A 19,325-nucleotide genomic window follows, 5' to 3' on the forward strand; every position below is an offset into this window, starting at 1 on the left:
ATACACACCAACATACATCTACATAAAAAGTATGAGGAACACTCATTTTGGCCTGTACATAGTACAGAGGAAAAAATACTCTAAGTGACAGTGCTGCAGTGCTGCAGTGAAATGTAAGGAACAGCATTGGATAAAAATGAAACTAGACTAACAGTAGTGGGGAATGTTGAGTATTGCACGATTTAAGCTCAGGTGCAGGACTGCACAATTGCACTAATGTCCGCCATTTTGTAGAGACTACACAATGTTCTTGTTAAAGAGTCTGACAGCAGCAGGCAAGAAGGAGCGGCGGAATCTCTCCTTTGCACAGCGAGGGTGTAACAATCTGTCACTGAAGGAGCTGTGGAGTGCTGTTAGGGTGCCCTGGAGGAGGTGGTCCGGGTTGTCCAGCATTGATGACAGCTTGGCCAACATCCTCCTGTCTCCCACCGAGTCCACAGAGTCCAGGGAGCAGCCCAGGAATTGCAATTGCAAGGTGGAATGCGATTCTGAACCACGTGCGAAACATCCACACACACGAGGATCCTCTTTACCCAATTTGTGAGCATGAAACCCGCAAGACAACGGACAAAAACAAATGGCTCCAAGCAGGTATATTACCAATGCAGACAACTACACAGCTACAGTGAATTCCACCTGAGATCAAATTGTACTATAAAATATATTATTTTCTAAAATGATGTTTCTATGTCGTTCACAGAATCACCAGCTTTTGACAAGTTGGCAAGGTTGCTTAAAAAAAACAAAAAAAACCCGAACATTTTAGGATGTTGTAAAATTAGGCCCTCACCTTCAAACTTCATCTTTGGAATCTTTTAATTCCGTCATCCTTCGTTTTGCCCCCTAAACTGTTGTCTTTCCCTTCATTGTAATGCTATGCAGGTAAAAAAAAATGTGTATCATAATTTGACACTTATTGTATTACAATTGTATGAATGCATTACAATGAAAATGCTGAGCGATCACAGGTAGAGACAGTATGAGAGGCCCGACAAGGAGAAGGTTGTTGCCATCTATATGTCCAGGTTCAGACGAGGGCCCGTTTGAATCCGGTGAACAGGCTGTCGTCCTCTGGAAATTCAGAGCCGATGTGAAGTACCACACATGCTGGAATAACCACCCTGATTGTGCGCCCAAGGAGTCCCCAGCACCAGCTCACAAAAGAACGATATGCCAGATACCTGAAAAGACTACAATAAATTCCTTTTTTCAGTGTGGTCATCGCATTATTAATTTTAATTTCACTAATTTCTGTTACTAATGTCAGATTTTTTTTCTCACAATTTTGTTGTTTATTCATAAGACTGTAAATGAAATCCTTCTCAAAACATATTTTACTGGTAAATTGTTCTGTAGTGCAGTGGCCTGTAATCTGCTCTGTAAATCTGCATAGCATTTTGCAATGAGTATACATTCAGGCAGACAGGGTCCAATCCTGGATGGTCAACCATACACTGCAACTCTCCTTCAACTTCACAAAGTCTTCTTCTGGTATTTTTGAATACTAAGTATAATATTGAGGTGTGATACAAATAACAAATTTAATCGTAGTGGAATGATACCATGGAAATTTCCCGACAGCAAATATTCTGTGCTTCTGTTGGCATAGTGGCACACTTCCCACAGAGGCACCTATCAAAAAGCACAAAGCAGATGAGATGAGATTACCCGGTATTGAATAGGCCACATGGATAAGACCCAGTGAAATTTGCCATTTTCATAAGAATAAGAATAAGAAGGCCTTTATTGATCCCACCGTGGGGAAATTTTCAGTGTTACAGCAGCAAAGATATAGGTCACACGGGGACGGCGGCATAATGTAGACAATGTGTAACATTCACGGCAAACATTCAGGATCAAACCTATGTAAATATACGCAGTAACTATGTGAAAATACACCTGTATATTTTTTGAACTAACAACTCAACAGCCTACAATTGGCCACCTTTCTTTTGTAAATGCACCCATTACCTGCCAGATTAGCAGTACTCAGACACACCGTCCCCAGCTAGCTCCCTACCATTTTACAACTCAATAGAGTATTCATGAGGGATTTGCCACTGAAACATATGTTGCCCAGGAGAAGCCTCGGTACAGTGCAAGTCTGCACACCAAACATAGGGTGATGTTATAAACAGCATAAGTAAGTTGAGAATTATTTTTCAAAAAATAATGGCGAAACAGTCAACAGGCCTCACCTGTCTTTTTTTCTTAATAGTCTGCAGGTTAGGCCTAACAGAAAATGTGAAGGGATACCCACACAGTTTTATAACACAGAATGCCTATTCTCATGTACTGTCAGGCAATTGTAAAACTCTGTGATATGATGTGAAATCCTATTTCTTCTGTAGTCAATATTCAAGTGGCCTTGTGCCAAACATTCCCAAGAGACTCAGATTTTGCCCCAAACAAACAACAAAAATAGTCACTGCCATTTTTTAGTTTAGTTTATAGTTAAAAAAAAAAAATTGAAAATATTTTAAATTTTCATTATGGTTTTATTTTTTATTTATTTTAAATTGTTTTATTGGTTAACAAAATGGAATACAAAAAACATATAAAGATAGCTGGAGTATGTAAAAGTGCGGTATAGTGTGTGTGTCAGGGGTGGAGTTATGGGTGGGCTTGGGAGTGCGCAGGCCCGCTCAGATTGACAGACTGTCCACACAGTGAGATTCATGAAAAAAAATATGCTTTTAAATTTTTTGTAAATTATTATTTAATTTTTTTTAAATTTGCGTTTCGTTGTTTTTTATTGTATTGAATATTAAGAATGGCATAATCGTGGTTGTCTAAGGAATATCTGAACTTCATATTATTCAGTTTGTCATTTTATTTGAATATACGATGTGTTGGGACAGGAAGATTGTGCTCAGTGCGGGAAATATTCAGGCCCAGCCTGATTTTTCCATATATATATATATATATATATATATATATATATATATATATATATATATATATATATATATATATATATATATATATATATATATACAATTTCCTGTAAAATGTACATACAGCAGTTGCTTGCTTTACATCAAATCCCATTCAATTTCACTGAATAACATCAGATGAAAGGAATTAAATAATACAACCCTCCTTATCCGTGTTGGCATTAACAGCATTTAGGTGAACAGCGTTAACTCACAACATTAACTTTAGATTAACAGGCATGTCACTTAACGATGTAACACACTTACGATTACTAAAGACGTTCAGTTTCGCTTCGTCCTTAAAACTTCGCCAGAAGATTACAAAGGCTTTGCCTTTACACCAAAAAGGTTACATAACAATGGCAGGGACCATTGTTTGTTGTGCGGTCCTCAGTCATGGTTTCAAAAGTACAATGCATACATGTCCAGAATTTTGCCCAGCACATTCATGGTGGAAGTGGGAACAAACCTAAATTAAAAAGTAGTGTTTAGAATTGTGGAAAATTAATATATTTTTGTGTCATCGTGCTTTTTAGATATGAATTGAATGAATAATACACCAACAGCAGTCTGCAAAGTGGTGTCAGTGACAATCACTCTGATTGGCTGCCAGCCAAGAAACGCAAATCAGTGCATGAGATATACAAATTTGTAAAATGGTATACAATTTATTTCCGTTCTTTTGACCAAGCAATATTGTATTTTTAACTGTATTGCATTCGTTCAAGTATAACAATATTTCACTGTTTAAAATACAGTAATATATCAATTGTACAAGGAAATATGGTCCTATTCACATATATTGTGGCAGTTAACTCTCCAACTTAAAGATATTGTTGATCTCGTTTGTGCACAAAGAATTTCTCTGGCACAGGTAACCTATCTTGACATTATAATCCAAGAATATTTGGAATCAAGGAAGTGTTTGTTCCCGGAGTGTAAATTAAAACCAAAGCATCACTATTTGCGACACTATCCGACACTGATTTTGAAGTTTGGCCCCCTGATACGACTGTGGACGATGCGCTTCGAAAGTAAGCACAGCTACTTTAAGAGATGTGCTAGGCATCTGAAAAACTTTAAAAATGTCTGCCTCACTTTGTCTGAGAGACATCAGATGTTTCAGGCTTATGTTTCAGTGGGGTCTGGAAGCAGTCAGCCTTTGCATGTCAAAGACAGCTGTACATTTTACCCCAACCTTTACAGCGAGACAATTAAACAAGCGTTGAGCGAGTTTAGCTTCTCAGAGAAAAACACTAGTGTTTCTACAGAAATAATTTCTGGTAAAAGTCAAACAAAAACTCACGGCAGTTTAAATGTAATCAAGTATAAAAGCTGTCTACTTTTTATCTGTGTCCCATTCATTTTTCTTTTGGTGGTTTTAGTTTTAACAGTAAACATTACAGATGAAAATCTTGGTTTGACATTGTCAGTTTGACTGTGTATGTCCATATTTACCAGTAATACTCATTTAATGAAGACTTTCGTCAAATAATTCAATGATAGTAAGTAGATGTTTATTTCACAACAAAACATCGTAAAAAAATACTACAAATTATATTGCATGAAACAGAACATTTTAATAAAATAAGCAGAATAATTCAGTAAAATCACTGACTTTCAATGAGGCTTTTACTGTTTAATAATGTATTGCGTCTGTTTTTTTCATTGAAATTGAACTGGGATTAGATGTATATAAGCAACTGCTGCATGTAAATTATACGGGGAAAATGGCTTGAATAAAAGGCATAGTTGTGTTAATTTAGCTGCAAAATTGTGTTGAATTTACCAGTTTATCATGTCAATTTTTGGAGAGGATTACAGTTTTATCCTATAAAATTTACAGGTTGTTCTGTAATGTGTTGTACAGTCTGCTGTATTTTTTACAGTATTATTCCGGCAACCACAGCTGCCGTTTTTTTCCCGTAAAAACGTTTTTTATTTTTTTACGGTGCACGTGCGCGGCGGAATTAATGTGTGATCGCGGCCCGCGTGCGCGGCAGCATTAATGTGTGATCGGGGCCCGGCTTTTACAAAGAACCCGTGACACACTCTCAAAATCAAACCTAAGATTGCACAAAATCGCAATCAACAGAAAGGAAGTTTTGGAAGCTTTCCCATCTCTAAATTTCTGCATGGAGAACACCATACCCACTAGGACAGTAAGGTGTTTCTCCAACAACAAACCCTGGATCACACCAGACGTTACAGCTCTCCTGAAGGAGAAGACGAGGGCTTTTGCGTCAGCCAACAAAGAGGTGTGGTAGATTGTGCAGCGCCAGCTGAGGAGGAGGATCAGAGAGGGGAAAAGGTCCTAGAGGAAGAGGATGGAGGAGCAGCTGCTGTAAAATAATTCCAGGAGAGTCTGGAGGGGCCTGAAGACCATCTCAGGCCACGGACAACCCAAGACGCGGACTGGTGAGGACCTGCAGTGGGCAAATGAGCTGAACCTCTTTTTCAATAGGTTCGATCAGATGCCTGCCTCCACTCAGGCTGCTGCATCCTCCACCTATTCCTCCTGCTGGGTGTATCACCCCCGCCCCTCTTTTCTCCACAGTCTGCAGCTCCCAGCTACACCAGACAGCCACCACCCCCTCCTGCCCAGCCTTGGCCTTCACAACATCTCAGGTGAAGAACCAGCTGAAGAAGATGAAGGCGAGGAAGGCAGCGGGTCCAGATGGCATCAGCCCCCAGCTCCTCAAATCCTGCGCAGACCAGCTGTGTGGAATTGTCCAGCACATGTTCAACCTGAGCCTGAAGCTGGGCAGGGTCCCCCAGCTATGGAAAACATCCTGCCTGGTCCCGGTGCCCAAGACCCCCCACCCGAAGGAGCACAACAGCTTCAGACCAGTGGCGCTGACATCTCACCTGATGAAGACCCTGGAGGGACTGGTCCTTGTCCACCCGCGCCCCCTGGTGAGCTCCTCAATGGACCCACTCCAGTTCGCATACCAGCCTGGCATCAGTGTGGATGAAGCCATCATCTACCTCCTCCACACTTCACTCTCCCACCTGGAGAAGGCGGGGAGCACTGTGAGGATCATGTTCTTTGATTTCTCCAGTGCTTTCAACACCATCCAGCCCACCCTATTGGGATACTAGCTAGAGCGGGCGGGGGTGGCCCACCACCTCACCACATGGATCCAGGACTACCTCACAAACCGGCCACAGTATGTGAGGATACAGGACTGTGTGTCTGACGTGCTTCTCTGTAGCATGGGGGCCCCACAGGGAACTGTCTTGGCACCCTTCCTGTTCACCCTCTACACCTCGGACTTCAACTACAGCACCCCTACCTGTCACCTGCAGAAGTTCTCTGACGACTCTGCGATTGTCGGCCTCATCACAGGCGGAGATGATCGGGAGTACAGAGAACTTACTCAGGGTTTTGTGGACTGGTGCTAGCAGAACCGCCTCCTGATCAATGCGGGGATATCCAAAGAAATGGTGGTGGATTTCGGTAGGCGCCAGCACTCTTCACCTGCACCAGTGAATATCCGGGGAACAGATGTTGAGAGAGTCTCAACTTACAAGTACCTGGGTGTTCATCTGAACAATAAACTGGACTGGAGGGACAACACAGACGCCCTCTATAGGAAGAGTCAGAGCAGACTCTTCCTACTCAGGAGACCGAGGTCTTTTGGGGTTCAGGGGACACTCCTCAGGAACCTTTATGACTCGGTGGTTGCATCGGTCATCTTCCAGGGAGTGGTCACCTGGGCAGGTGGCGTCTCGGCCCGGGACAAGAAGCGGCTGGACAAACTGGTCAGGAGGGCCGGCTCTGTCCTGCGCTGCTCCCTGGACTCTGTGGACTCGGTGGGGGACAGGAGGATGTTGACGAAGCTGTCATCAATGCTGGACAACCCGGACCACCCCCTCCAGGGCACCCTAACAGCACTCCACAGCTCCTTCAGTGACAGACTGTTACACCCTCGCTGTGCAAAGGAGAGATTCCGCCGCTCCTTCTTGCCTGCTACTGTCAGACTCTTTAACAAGAACATTGTGTAGTCTCTACAAACTGGCGGACATTAGTGCAATTGTGCAGTCCTGCACCTGAGCTCATATCGTGCAATACCCAACATTCCCCACTACTGTAATACCGTAGTTTTATTTTTATCCAATGCTGTTCCTTACATTTCACTACAGTACTGCAGCACTGTCACTTACCTAGAGTATTTTTCCTCTGTACTATGTACAGGCTAAAATGAGTGTTCCTCATACTTTTTATGTAGATGTGTGTTGCGGTGTATATACATGTGTGTATACACGTTACTGCGTATATTTACAGAGGGTTGATCCTGAATGTTTGCCGTTAATGTTATACATTAATGGCTACATTATGCCGCCGTCCCTGTGTGACCTATATCTTTGCTGCTGTAACACTGAAAATTTCCCCACTGTGGGATAAATAAAGGCCTTCTTATCTTATCTTATCCTTGACGATGCCAACATAATAATCTCTCGAACTTTCAACATTACACACGTTAGGAATCACGAATGGGACAATAATTCATTCCAAACACTTTTGTTTCAAATGTTTGCCAGTGAGTGAGAACGAAGTCGAATCTGGATCACTGCAGAAAGCCGAGGTGACAGCGTAACTAGCAAGTGAAGTGAGCTACCGACACACAGCATGGAGTTATTCATGGGGCGAGCTTGTGCCAAGTTATGCAGTTTTCACGAACGCCACCTCGATAAAAGTTCAATGCAACTATTGTTCACTAAGTCGGCATATTGTGCAACATGGCAAGTAATAACTATTACTCAATTTTACGAACACAAAGGGCAAATAGAGTAAACAAACTCACTGCGGAGCACCAGTTGCATTGGGAGACATTGTACAACCTCTTTTTCCGCGTCGGGAGTCACTTGACCAGCGGAGCTAAACCTGATTGGTTGGACGTTGGATGACTGAACACCGGAATCGATTGCTTCTCCTCAAATACCCAGATTGTGCATCTGAATTTTTATGACAGCGCATTTTTTGACGGCGAATTTTTATGACGGCGAATTTTTTGACGGCGAATTTTTATGACAGCGAATTTTCTGCAGGCGAATTTTTGCAATTGAATTATTTTTGCTGGCGAATATTTTGCTGCTGAATTTTTTTTGCATACTAATTTTTTTACATGTTGAATTTCAGCGCTAAAAAAATTCAGCGTTAGAATTTCGCATTCAAACTCCGATGGCACAGATTTACTTCCATAGCCGAGCAAGAAAACGAAAGTAAACTGCAGTCATGAAAGCTAACTTGATCAGATAAGAAAAAGAGGAGAAAGTGCTTGAAAGGAAATGTCAGTTTACCCTTCCTCCTTTGTGCTCGATGTGCAGGGAGCGACGAAAAAACACGGCTCGCCTAAATGTTTGAAATTTGAATAAACTCCCCCAAACGCACATGACCAGCCCAACCGCGGATAGTGGGCACACCTCAGTTAACCATCGCAATAAACAAGTGTCTCGCGGGAGGAGTGTTTTCTTTTGGCTGACCCATTTCGAATCCCGACGGAAGCGTAAATAAATGTCACTTAGCGGCCTAAATTGTTCAAAGCGTGATTATTAAGCATTCTAAATTCGGTTTGATAAGAAATTTAAAGCGTTTAATGTGCAGTTGTGCAGTGCAGTTTTCTTTTACATCTGATATTTTGTAATATTGTTACCATCTTGTCATGAAAGCACATTTGTCAATCTATTGTTAGGATGCTCTTGCACATATGATTGTTATTTTTATAAAGGTATCAACATTGCTGTTGTGTTGACAGTGCCTCGATTGAGGTATCGATGAAGCAGCGGTCACGACGTAGGCGGAAGTGACGTAAAGTCTGCCGCGACTAGTGATGGGCATAACAGTTCTTTTAAGTGAATAAAATCATTAGAATCAGTTCATCAAAAAGAATCGCTCAAACCGGACTTTCAAAAAAAAAAAAAATAAAAAAACACACAAATAAACACTCAAATATATAAAAACATCATCATAACCATTATAATCATGGTTATAATAACGGTGATAAATACTAACAACAACAATAATCGCAGTAGACACTATGCCTACATATATAAATATTTGTTATTTTGGAGGACATAAAACACGGCCGTCACGCGCCCGGTGTATTTTTGTTTTCATGCGTTACGAAGTGCAGGCTTGTCAAATGAAGCGGATGTCTGGTTAAACGTTCTGTTGCGCTGAAATAAAAACAAGAGTTAATAAAACACTCGAGCACCAAACAAGATTTGAAATAAAAGTACAACTTAATGGCAAACCAACATTATGATGATCGCACCACATTATAGTTGCAGTAGACAGAGAGGATAATAATATCTAAGTGCACATATGTGTATTGTAATAAATGTTTTCAAATAAAGTTGTACCATGTCCACAACAACGTCATCTCCCAGCTGCAGCAGACCGGGGCGCCTCATCACGATCTGGCGAGGAACTTTAAGTTTGTCAGAGCTCTTATTTGTTTTCATGCGCTTGCCCCCGGTACTTGGATGGGCTTAACATTAGCCGTTAGCTTGGAGAAACGGATGCCAAAGAAAGCCTGGCCCCGCGAACACGAAAGGAGTGGTGTTGATGAGTGGTTCCTTCCTTGGCGAATCGCGAATCATTCTTAGCAAAACTCAGTTCACTCACTGACTGCATGCAGTTCTCGTTCGAGTGAACGAGAAATGGCAGCGATACGTTCACTCACTGAATCGTTGTTGAACGGGAAATGACATCACTGATTCCTTCGTGAAGGCCAATAGCGTGGCAGTATGTTCAGTAAATCCCGTTTACATCTGACGTTGGCTGCTGATTGGCCGATCGCGAAGATTGACCACATGCGCGTGGCTGAGCTCAAATGAACTGAGAAAAGAACGAATCCCTTCAGGAAGTGATCCATTCACTCACGTTCACTGAAAAGATTCGTTCTTTTTGAACGAATCGTTCGCGAACGACCCAACACTAGCCTCGACCACTACAGCTAGCTACCGCAAATTGCCCTTGGTCTTACTTGGCTCAATATGTGTTCGAACGAACCACGACCTCCACACAGGACGTCCATCGCTACTTTAAAGGACGACGACATCATTGATTAATTAAGTCTTTGTGTCAGGATGAACTCCTTTCGGCCCCTGTTGATGCTTCTCGGCCAAGTTGGCCTAGCTTGGTTTAGCTCGCTAGCCGCTAACAAAGAGAAGTACACGACAGATCGTCAAGCAGAAATAAAGTACGAATTAGTTGGGATTGTCGTGTGAGAATGTGTGCAATGACGACAACAAAATACGAGGAGGAACTTTGTGGAATAAAAGACGAGAACGAGCAACAACTTCAACTGCTGGGCGAAGTCTGCAAGCAGACTAGTGTTGTGCTACACGGAGCAGGTTTATACACTTCTTACTCTCACTTGATTTGTAAAGAACGACTTTCTGTCGTTAAAAATCTACACGTCACGTGTGTGTTTGTATTTCAATGTAATCTTTACGAGTGTATGGTAATCAGAGGTGGGTAGAGTAGCCAAAAATTGTACTCAAGCAAAAGTACTGTTACTTCAGAATAATATGACTCAAGTAGAAGTAAATAGTCGTCATCCATATAATTACTTGAGTGAAAGTAAAAAAGTACTTGGTGAAAAAACTACTCATGTACTGAGTGACTAGCAATGTCTAATTTATTTTTTGTTTTTTAAAACCAATCATTCAACTAGACGAAAATACAAAATAATCATCTTCAGGCAAATCAAAGTCCATGCAATCAATAAAATGAATTACATTCGATTAAAGAATATCTTAAAATAATCTTAAGTTAAATTGAAGTACTTTAATAAACAATAAAATAATAATGGTATAAATAAAAGAAATTAAGCACAAGTCGCACAAAATTTCAGCCCCTGTACTTTCAGCAAGCATCTTACTAACAGGTAAACAAACTTGCTCAAGTAAATGTAACGGAGTAAATCTAACTCATTACTACCCACCTCTGATGGTAATGATGGTCAGGTGAAGTTGTTTGGGTAAAATGCGTTCAAGGTTTTTGCCTCTTTATTTTTATTCATTGCCTTTTATGTGCAGGTCTGCTGAACATTTGTTCATGCCAAATGAACTCAGCACAGCAGAGCTGGGCACTTGACTTTTTGCCGGTCTGTCCCCTCTGCGTGACCTGGGTACCCTTCCGGCCTCGTCCCTCCGTCCTTATTCAGAGAAATTATCGTCCTCTGACCCCGTCCTTTTAAAGCGGTTCCCTCCTTACGTCCGCCTACACCCAGCAAAAAAAAAAAAAATCAGTGCATGACGCTGCAGGAGAGATGATAACGTTAGAGGTTTATTTAAAGTGGAAGTCAACCCCTAAAATATTTTTTTCAAGAATATATTCCCAGCAGGCCCACTAGTTAAAACACGGCATTCTGATTAATTTTGCATTTGTGGAATATAAGTTAAGCAGCAAAATGCACTTGTTTTTAGCCATCGCCGGGGGCGGCCATTTTGTCTTCTGTCGACTGAAAATGACATCACAATGACCAATCACAGCTGACCTGTTTTCTGAATCTGAGCCGTGATTGGTCGTTGTGAGTAGTTGTGATGTCATTTTCAGTGGACAGAGGACAAAATGGCCGCCCCAGAGATGGCTAAAAACGAGTGCATTAACACTTACTTGTTTTTTTTTTTCAAGCAAAGAAGCAGTGGGCGCTGGTTCCAGCCTATGTAGCTCTGCTGACTTCCACATTTCCTCATTCTCATATAAATAAGTCACGGAGAGGTTAATCCTTTTGATATGTTGAAGTGGGCATTAGTAGAGATGTCCACATAAATTTTGGTGCCAATTGATCACCTTGTTAGGACGTTATAAGCAATGAAAGTACAATGATTTCCAATGGGGGGTTTGTAATCGGTTCATGCCGTGACTCCGGCCGAACAAGGATAGAACGGTAGGGGGCGCGGCCATTCTGCTCATTAACAAGGGGCGTTATTCATAGAGTCACTTATTTCCTAATTTCTCCCAAATTTATTGATAAAATAGAAAATGACAACTCTTTTCATTTTCCTGATCAAAAAATATATAAAATGAACTTGTTAGTGAAAACGTGGCCATCCGGCCCCACCATCCTTTAAGCTCATCCCAGTGTCCCTTTAAAGTGGAAGTCAACCCAAACGGCTGACCTGTTTTCTGAATATGAGCCGTGATTGGTCGTTGTGAGCACTTGTGATGTCATTTTCAGTCGACAGAGGACAAAATGGCCGCCCCAGAGATGGCTAAAAACGAGTGCATTAACACTTATTCCACAAACGCAATATTTGAATGCCCTGTTTCAACTAGTGGGCTTGCATAGAACATATTCTTGAAAAAAAAATGTTTGTGTTGACTTCCGCTTTTAATGCTCATTAGCTGGCTAAGAAGTGAGCGAGGGGAGAGTTCTAATGTAACTGCTTTACAGGAAGTCATCGAATTACGACTTACTTACGCGATCTACGAAGTTTCGACTTTACGACGCCCGTGCCTCCTCCGCCGTTCTGTCCCCGGCACCATCGTGACTACGTTTACATGCACTCAATATTCGGATTAGGGTCAAAATTCTGATTTCTGAAACATTATGAATAACTCGTTTACGTGATTAAGCGGAAAGAGTTGCCCCGGCATTAGAACAACCCACCGTGTACAGCGACACATGGCGCCAAGACTCAAATAGACCTAATTTCCGCTCGTTACTTTCAACTGTCAGTAAAACACTTGATATTCATGTCACTCACCACAGGAATGAAGCAGCCGGTTTCCTCCTCGCTCCAAAAATCTGCTTTTGTGCTGCGTCTCTGTGCTTGTTTATCTCTGCTTGTGTATTTGCGGTGGGTTGCGCTCCAAACAACGCACACTTCCGCATACAAGCACTTCCAGTACTACAAAGACCAGCTTTCCTTGCAATTGAGCATGCACAGAGCGTCTCGATCGTGCAGTATCTTTTGCCTTTTTCACCCTCCTCTCGTCTTTCTCCATCCACCTCTCAGCAGCAATGTGAGGTACAGCATTAAGATGCTTCTTATTTTGATTAGAGCTGTTAAACAATTAAAAAGTTTCATCAGGTTAATCACATCTTAAAATGTAATTAATCGCATTTAATTGCAATTACTATCTCCAAAATATGCTATATTTTTCTGTAAATTATTGTTGGAATGGAAAGATAAAAGACAAGACGGATATATACATTCAACACACTGTAAATGTACTGTGTTTATTATAACTAGGCTGTCCCGACTAGTCGAAATAGTCGACGTCACCGATGACGTAAATACGTCGGCCCGCACAACATACCATCGAGGGTCAATGACGTAAATGCATCAACACGTGCATACTGTCAGTTGTAAACAAGTGCCCACAGCAGAAAAGAAGGAGCAGCAGAAATGGCGGAGTTTCCGGATCCTGTCTGTGTTCCGGGCGGGGAAGAGGAGAGCGCTACTACGAATCAGCTAAAAAAGCAGACAAAGTCCAAAGTATGGACATATTTCAACAAAAAGTCAAACGAGTTGGTCGTCTGTAACCGAGTTGGCGTACCACATTAGTGATGAATGAACACCTGAAGGGCCGTCACCCAGGTGCTGCTGGAAGACGACAGAATGCAAAAAGGATCATAAGTCCATCTAACTAACTACTAATATGACCCGGTTTTACTAAAGTTGCTGTTAAGTGCAACATATTAACGTGCATCGTGAGGTTTCATTTCTCAAATCAGCGGGTTGCAGTCAAAATCACACAATGTTGTGATTCAGCTTTGTGCATTATGGGGCTAACATTTGCGGAGCTATTTCACTCCAGTCAAACTGCGTTGGTGCTTGTAGGTAACGTTCCTGATTCCGTTGCTTTATGTATCCAGAAACAATAACGTGACATCTGTGTATATATCTACTCCGCTCTCGGTTTCACCGTCTCTATGCAGACTCTGGGCGCAGCACAGCATGCACCTCGTATTTAAGATATGTCCTGCTCCCGCTGCTTTAAAAAAAAAAAAAAATAGAAGAAACCCTGGCCTGCTTACATGTCCGTGACTGCACTAATATATAATGTGTGCCTTTTCAAAATCATTGTAATATTTCAGTATGGCATCTTCTTCATCAAAAATAGTTGATAGATTAATCGGGAGAAAAATAATTGTTTGGGACAGCCCTAATGCCATGTGCATTTGTGTTTTTGTGTCTTTCAGACATCAGTGAATATGTTTATCCTCATATTAAAGAGGAAGAGGAGGACGAAGAGATCCCCCACTTTAAAGAAGACGACAAGCAACATTCCCGTTATGTTAAACAGGAGGATGAGCGAGAGCAACCCTGCATAAAAGAGGAGGGAGAAGAGCCCCCCTACATCAAAGACGAGGAGGAGCAGGATATCTGCAAGTTGTCATCGACTAATGTATCTTTGAAGAGTAAAGATGAAGGTCAAAGTGAGGTGAGCAGAGGGGCGGAGCCTCCAAGCAGCAGCTCACGTCAACACGTGACAACAGAAGGTGATGGGGACCACTGGGGAGGATCACAAGTAGACGGCCTCCGACCTCCACTATCTGATACTGATGAGACATCATCAAATGGTGAGAATGATGATGAAGAATGTGAAGGTGATATGACATGTAACAATGACAACAAATGCTGGAAATGTTCTGCGTGTGGGAAAACCTGTGCTTTCAAAGGACGTTTAAAACACATGAGAATACACTCTGAAGAGAAACCTTTTTCCTGCTCAGTTTGTGGCCAAAGATTCTCTCGGAAGGAACACTTAATAGGTCACACCCGAACACATACTGGTGAGAAACCTTTTGCATGTTCACATTGTGGCCAAAGATTCTCTCAGAAGGGAAGCTTAATAAGTCACACCAGAACACACACTGGTGAGAAACCTTTTGCATGTTCACATTGTGGACAAAGATTCTCTCGTAATTCATTCTTAAAACTACACATAAGAACACACACGGGTGAGAAACCTTTTGCTTGTTCAGATTGTGGCCAAATGTTCTCTCGAAAGTCCACCTTAAAAGACCACGTAAGAACACACACTGGTGAGAAACCTTTTGCCTGTTCAGTTTGTGGCCAAACATTCTCTCATAAGTTAAGCTTAATAAGTCACACCAGAACCCACACTGGTGAGAAACATTTTGCCTGTTCAGTTTGTGGCCAAAGATTCTCTCGCAAGGGAAACTTAATAAGTCACACCAGAACACATACTAATGAGAAACCTTTTGCCTGCTCAGTTTGTGGCCAAAGATTCTCTCAGAAGTCAACCTTAAAACAACACATAAGAACACACACTGGTGAGAAACCTTTTGCCTGCTCAGTTTGTGACCAAAGATTCTCTCAGAAGGGAAGCCTAATAAGTCACACCAGAACCCACACTGGTGAGAAACCTTTTGCCTGCTCAGTTTGTGGCCAATACTTCTCATGGAAAGTTTCTGTCAAGAGACACAAGTGTGCTGGTGACAACTGCAATAATCAAGAAGTCTTAAATGAAAATGTTAATGTTTAACAGCTAAAGCAGGGGTGCTCAATATGTAGATCGCGATCTACCCGTTAATCGGAAAGGTAGTATTGGTAGATCGCATGACATTTGTAATGGCAGCCATCTGTATTTTGAAATACGATGCCTTAATTTTGAAAATGTCATCCCGGAAGTTGCGTCTCACAGAATCTCCGTCTGCTTTTCGCAAAGACTTGGCAGCATTCACCATGCGTGTTGCTTACTTTTTCCTCGTTGTTTTGCCAAAGCAGAGTGAATATACTAAATGAATACAACAAGTTTGTTGAAGCATCACATTTTTGACAGTGATGATTATCACTGGGAGAAAACTGCTGTTGGTTGAAAGCAGCCCAAAGTGGTCATTCTGCATTGTCTATCGTGATTAGCTTTGCGCTAAGCAAAGCTATCTTTGTCATAAATGTAATATGTTGTTTTATGTTGTATGTCTAAACTTTTAGTTCTACCAACTGTGTTGGCGTTTTGCGGCGTATTGCTGACGAATAAACATCTCTAAAAGGAACTCGAGTCTCACATTCAATCAATGGGCGGCATACTGTAACAAAAAAAAAAATACATGTTCATAGTTATGTTGTGTTGTGCAACATTGGCTCATGCGGTTATGCAAGGTACATCAGCATACATTGTAAATAAAAAATGTTGAATATATTTGAAAATAAATGTGTTTTGCACTTTTGTAGTGGGTAGGACCTACCCACTACAAATATGCAAAACTTACTCTACCCGAAAGGTAGATCATTTTGACTTGGTCATTTTATTAGTAGTTCGCATGCTGAAAAAGTGTGAGCACCCCTGAGCTAAAGTATTTAACGTGATCATTATTTACAAAATCTGCAACGTTTTATTCAATGTAACATTTTTTCTCTTCTCCTTGTCTCTGTACCTACCAAAATCCTGTTGTTTTTTTTACCACTGTTTTTACCGATTACCACTGTTGGTCCGTTTTTAAGCAATGTATGTGCTATGTACAATGTTTTTGTGATTTCCATATGAAGTAACTTCTTGATTGATACATGGACTGTGAACAAACTTTGGCTTTTAATAGGAAGGTGGGAAAGTGTACATACAATTTATACAAGTAATCAAACTGTTTTTTTTTTTTTTCAATGAAATAGGCTGTTTATGTTGATTTCGGAATTTGTTGAAGCTATTCAGTGTAACCCGAGTTCCTTTTATATTGTTTCTATTTTCATATATTTTTGTTCTTCTAAATTGTTTGCTTGATAAAAGTTGATTTATGGAAGTGTGTTCCATATGATCATTTTTTAGTTTACAATGCATTAATTCTTTTTGTTAGTCAAAGGCCTTTTGTCTTCTTTTTTTACGTGATCATTTCTCAATGGACAGTGATTGTGAAATCAGCGTTTGTCCAGTTATCCAGGAAAAATTAAGGAAACTGAACATATGATTCTAGTTTGCATTATATTAAATGAAATATTCAATGATTAAACCAAACAAGCACATATTGTCCATTGTTTTATTCTACTTCAAAGGAAATATGAGCATGAACTTTCAAATACATTTTGACCGATGACTCCATCCTACGTCACATAATTCACTGATTTACAGAGGTCCACTTTTACGAGACTTCACGTCCACCGCACGAACTACTTATTCGTGCGCACGAAATAGTTACAGCGTGCGCACGAAGTAGTGAAAGCGTGCGCACAAAGGAGCCGTGGCTCTTGCGGGTCAGTTTATAATGAAAATCGAACGCACCTTTCAAAGTTGAAAGGTCTAGGGAAAGCTACACAATTGACAAGAGCAGCTTGATCGAATTTTACTTTAGGCTCGGGATGAGTTACATTGACATCATGAAAAGCCAGGCTTTGCAAGGAATCATTATCACCGAGAGACATTTGAATAGACTGCTGAGAGCCAGGTTGCTTTCCCGGCGGAAGTACGACTTGCACGCCGGGATCGATTTCATTGCTCAGCAACTGCAAGGCTCCGGAAGGGATCACGGTTACCGGTGGATGTATACGAAATGTAAACAACATAATATTTGTATCTGAAAAGAAGTCAGAATCATCCTCTCTCTACTGGACCCCGTCAGTTCACAACTTCGTCTGACCCGTCGGCTAAGAAGGAGGGTGGCACATCGATTCATACGACAAATTTAAGCCGTATGGGATATGCATTAACGGCTGCATTGACGCATTCTCGCGTTATGTCATTTGGCTGCGGGCAGCTCTGACCAACAGTGACCCCAAAGTTACTGTGGGGTACATTGTGGAAGCAGTGGAACGCTGTGGCGGCGTCCCCAAACTAGTACGAACAGACATGGACACAGAGAACGTCGTGGCGAGAGACGTTCAACTGTATATAAGGAGAAATGACGATGACAGAGCTGCGGAGAGAAGTTATATTGTAGGGGCAAGTACTGCAAACCAGAGAATTGAGAGCTGGTGGGGAGTGATGAGAAAAGAAGGAATCGAACACTGGATCACTCTTCTCGGAGAACTGAAGGATGAAGGGTTCTTCACTGGGGATTTTGTTGACAAAGCCCTGTCACAGTTCTGTTTCATGCCAATCATTCAGGTAAGCGGCCTATACCGCTTTACCCGAGGGGTCACCAACCTTTTTCAAATTGAGAGATACTTCCTGGCTACTGATTAATGGGAAGAGCTGCCAGTTTGATACACGCTTCTTAAATAATACATTTTCTCAGATTACCCATAATATTATTGTTGAATTACCCTTAATAATAATAATATTGATTTAAAAAAAATCATATTCACTTATGTGAACTGAAGACACAGTAAAAGTGGTTTGGGGGGGTAATCTGATTTTGCCCGATGCCTGCCATTTGTTCTTCTTCACCAGGCAGAGAATAAAGGGGACTATATTTCACTCACTATAATCACATTTTTTAACAATGCACTGCATACCAAAGCTAAGTCTTTTTCATGTTTCTTCAACAGGAGTTATTGAACGACAATCAGAGGGGTGTTTGGAATGCTCACCGTATAAGGCCCTCCAAGAACATCAACGTTCCCAGTGGGATACCTGATGTCATGTACGTGGCCCCTCACATTTGGGGTGCAGAAGACTGTCTTGTTCCACTGACGGAAGATCTGACCATGTGTAAAGATAGCTGTACATTTTAAAATTCGGTCCCATGTGATGTGGATCTGTTTGATTTATGCACAATATTAATGGGGGAATCAAACTGGGAGTTTCCATGTACCATGTCCCAAGCACTTGACTTGTACTTGAATCTGAGGGACACAGTTCGTTCACAGGTATTTGAAATAATTGAAATAGTAATCAGATGATGTGATACAGTAGATAGCAATTCTAATCATGGGATATGTTTTTACAGTATATGAAATGATCAGAAACTAACCTGTTACTGTCAAGTCCTAAAAGTCATACAAAAAAATAGATCCCTTGCTCTCAAAGACAGCAACCACATATACTGGCAATGGCTCATAAATCTATAATGAAACATAAAAAAAATACTCAAGACCAAGTAGGCCACTGTATGGTGTACACTTTATGCTTTTATTCTCAATGTTTTTTTCTGAGCCTTTTTAGGTAACAGTGTAAGATTTTATCGATCCAATGTTTGCTCAAGAACTGTATTCTATTACAAATCTCACAACATTTTCAATAGTAGAAACTGTACAACCAAAGTGACATGTAGAATAACTCTGGTTGCTCTCCTAATCAATGATCAAATGTAAAGATGTACTCTGTTTATAATCAAGAAATAAAAAGAAAATGAATGTCAACATTTTGTACAAACTTGGCTTGTCAAACAGTTAACAACACACCACTTTACAAACAGGTGAAATAAAATGCCCCAGAAAAAAAAGAAGGCACAAAAGTATGAGTGGCCTTTATGGACATTTTTCTGGACACACACACACAAATCATATACATTTCATAGACATTACTGA

General features: G+C 41.1%; 1 protein-coding gene across 1 annotated transcript; it reads left to right on the forward strand.

Moving 5' to 3' along the window:
• The first annotated feature begins 9,866 nt into the window (after positions 1 to 9,866).
• On the forward strand, positions 9,867 to 19,124 carry LOC147126940 (uncharacterized). The gene is made up of 3 exons (XM_086022187.1): positions 9,867 to 10,298; positions 14,102 to 14,482; positions 18,345 to 19,124. Exons 1-3 carry the CDS (start codon positions 10,175 to 10,177, stop codon positions 18,431 to 18,433), a joined length of 594 nt encoding a protein of 197 aa, XP_085878313.1. The 5' UTR covers positions 9,867 to 10,174; the 3' UTR covers positions 18,434 to 19,124.
• Positions 19,125 to 19,325: the final 201 nt, after the last annotated feature.

Source organism: Filicampus tigris, chromosome 22 (genome assembly GCF_054856515.1).
Source record: "Filicampus tigris isolate MCC_2025a chromosome 22, RoL_Ftig_1.0, whole genome shotgun sequence".
Classification (NCBI taxonomy): Eukaryota; Metazoa; Chordata; class Actinopteri; order Syngnathiformes; family Syngnathidae; genus Filicampus; species Filicampus tigris.

Coding starts and splice junctions, on each gene's coding strand:
- LOC147126940 (XM_086022187.1), top strand. CDS start 10,175: ATGTGTGCAATGACGACAACAAAATACGAGGAGGAACTTTGTGGAATA. Junction 10,299..14,101: donor TGTTGTGCTACACGGAGCAG/GTTTATACACTT, acceptor TGTGTCTTTCAG/ACATCAGTGAATATGTTTAT. Junction 14,483..18,344: donor TGATGAGACATCATCAAATG/GTGAGAATGATG, acceptor TTTCTTCAACAG/GAGTTATTGAACGACAATCA.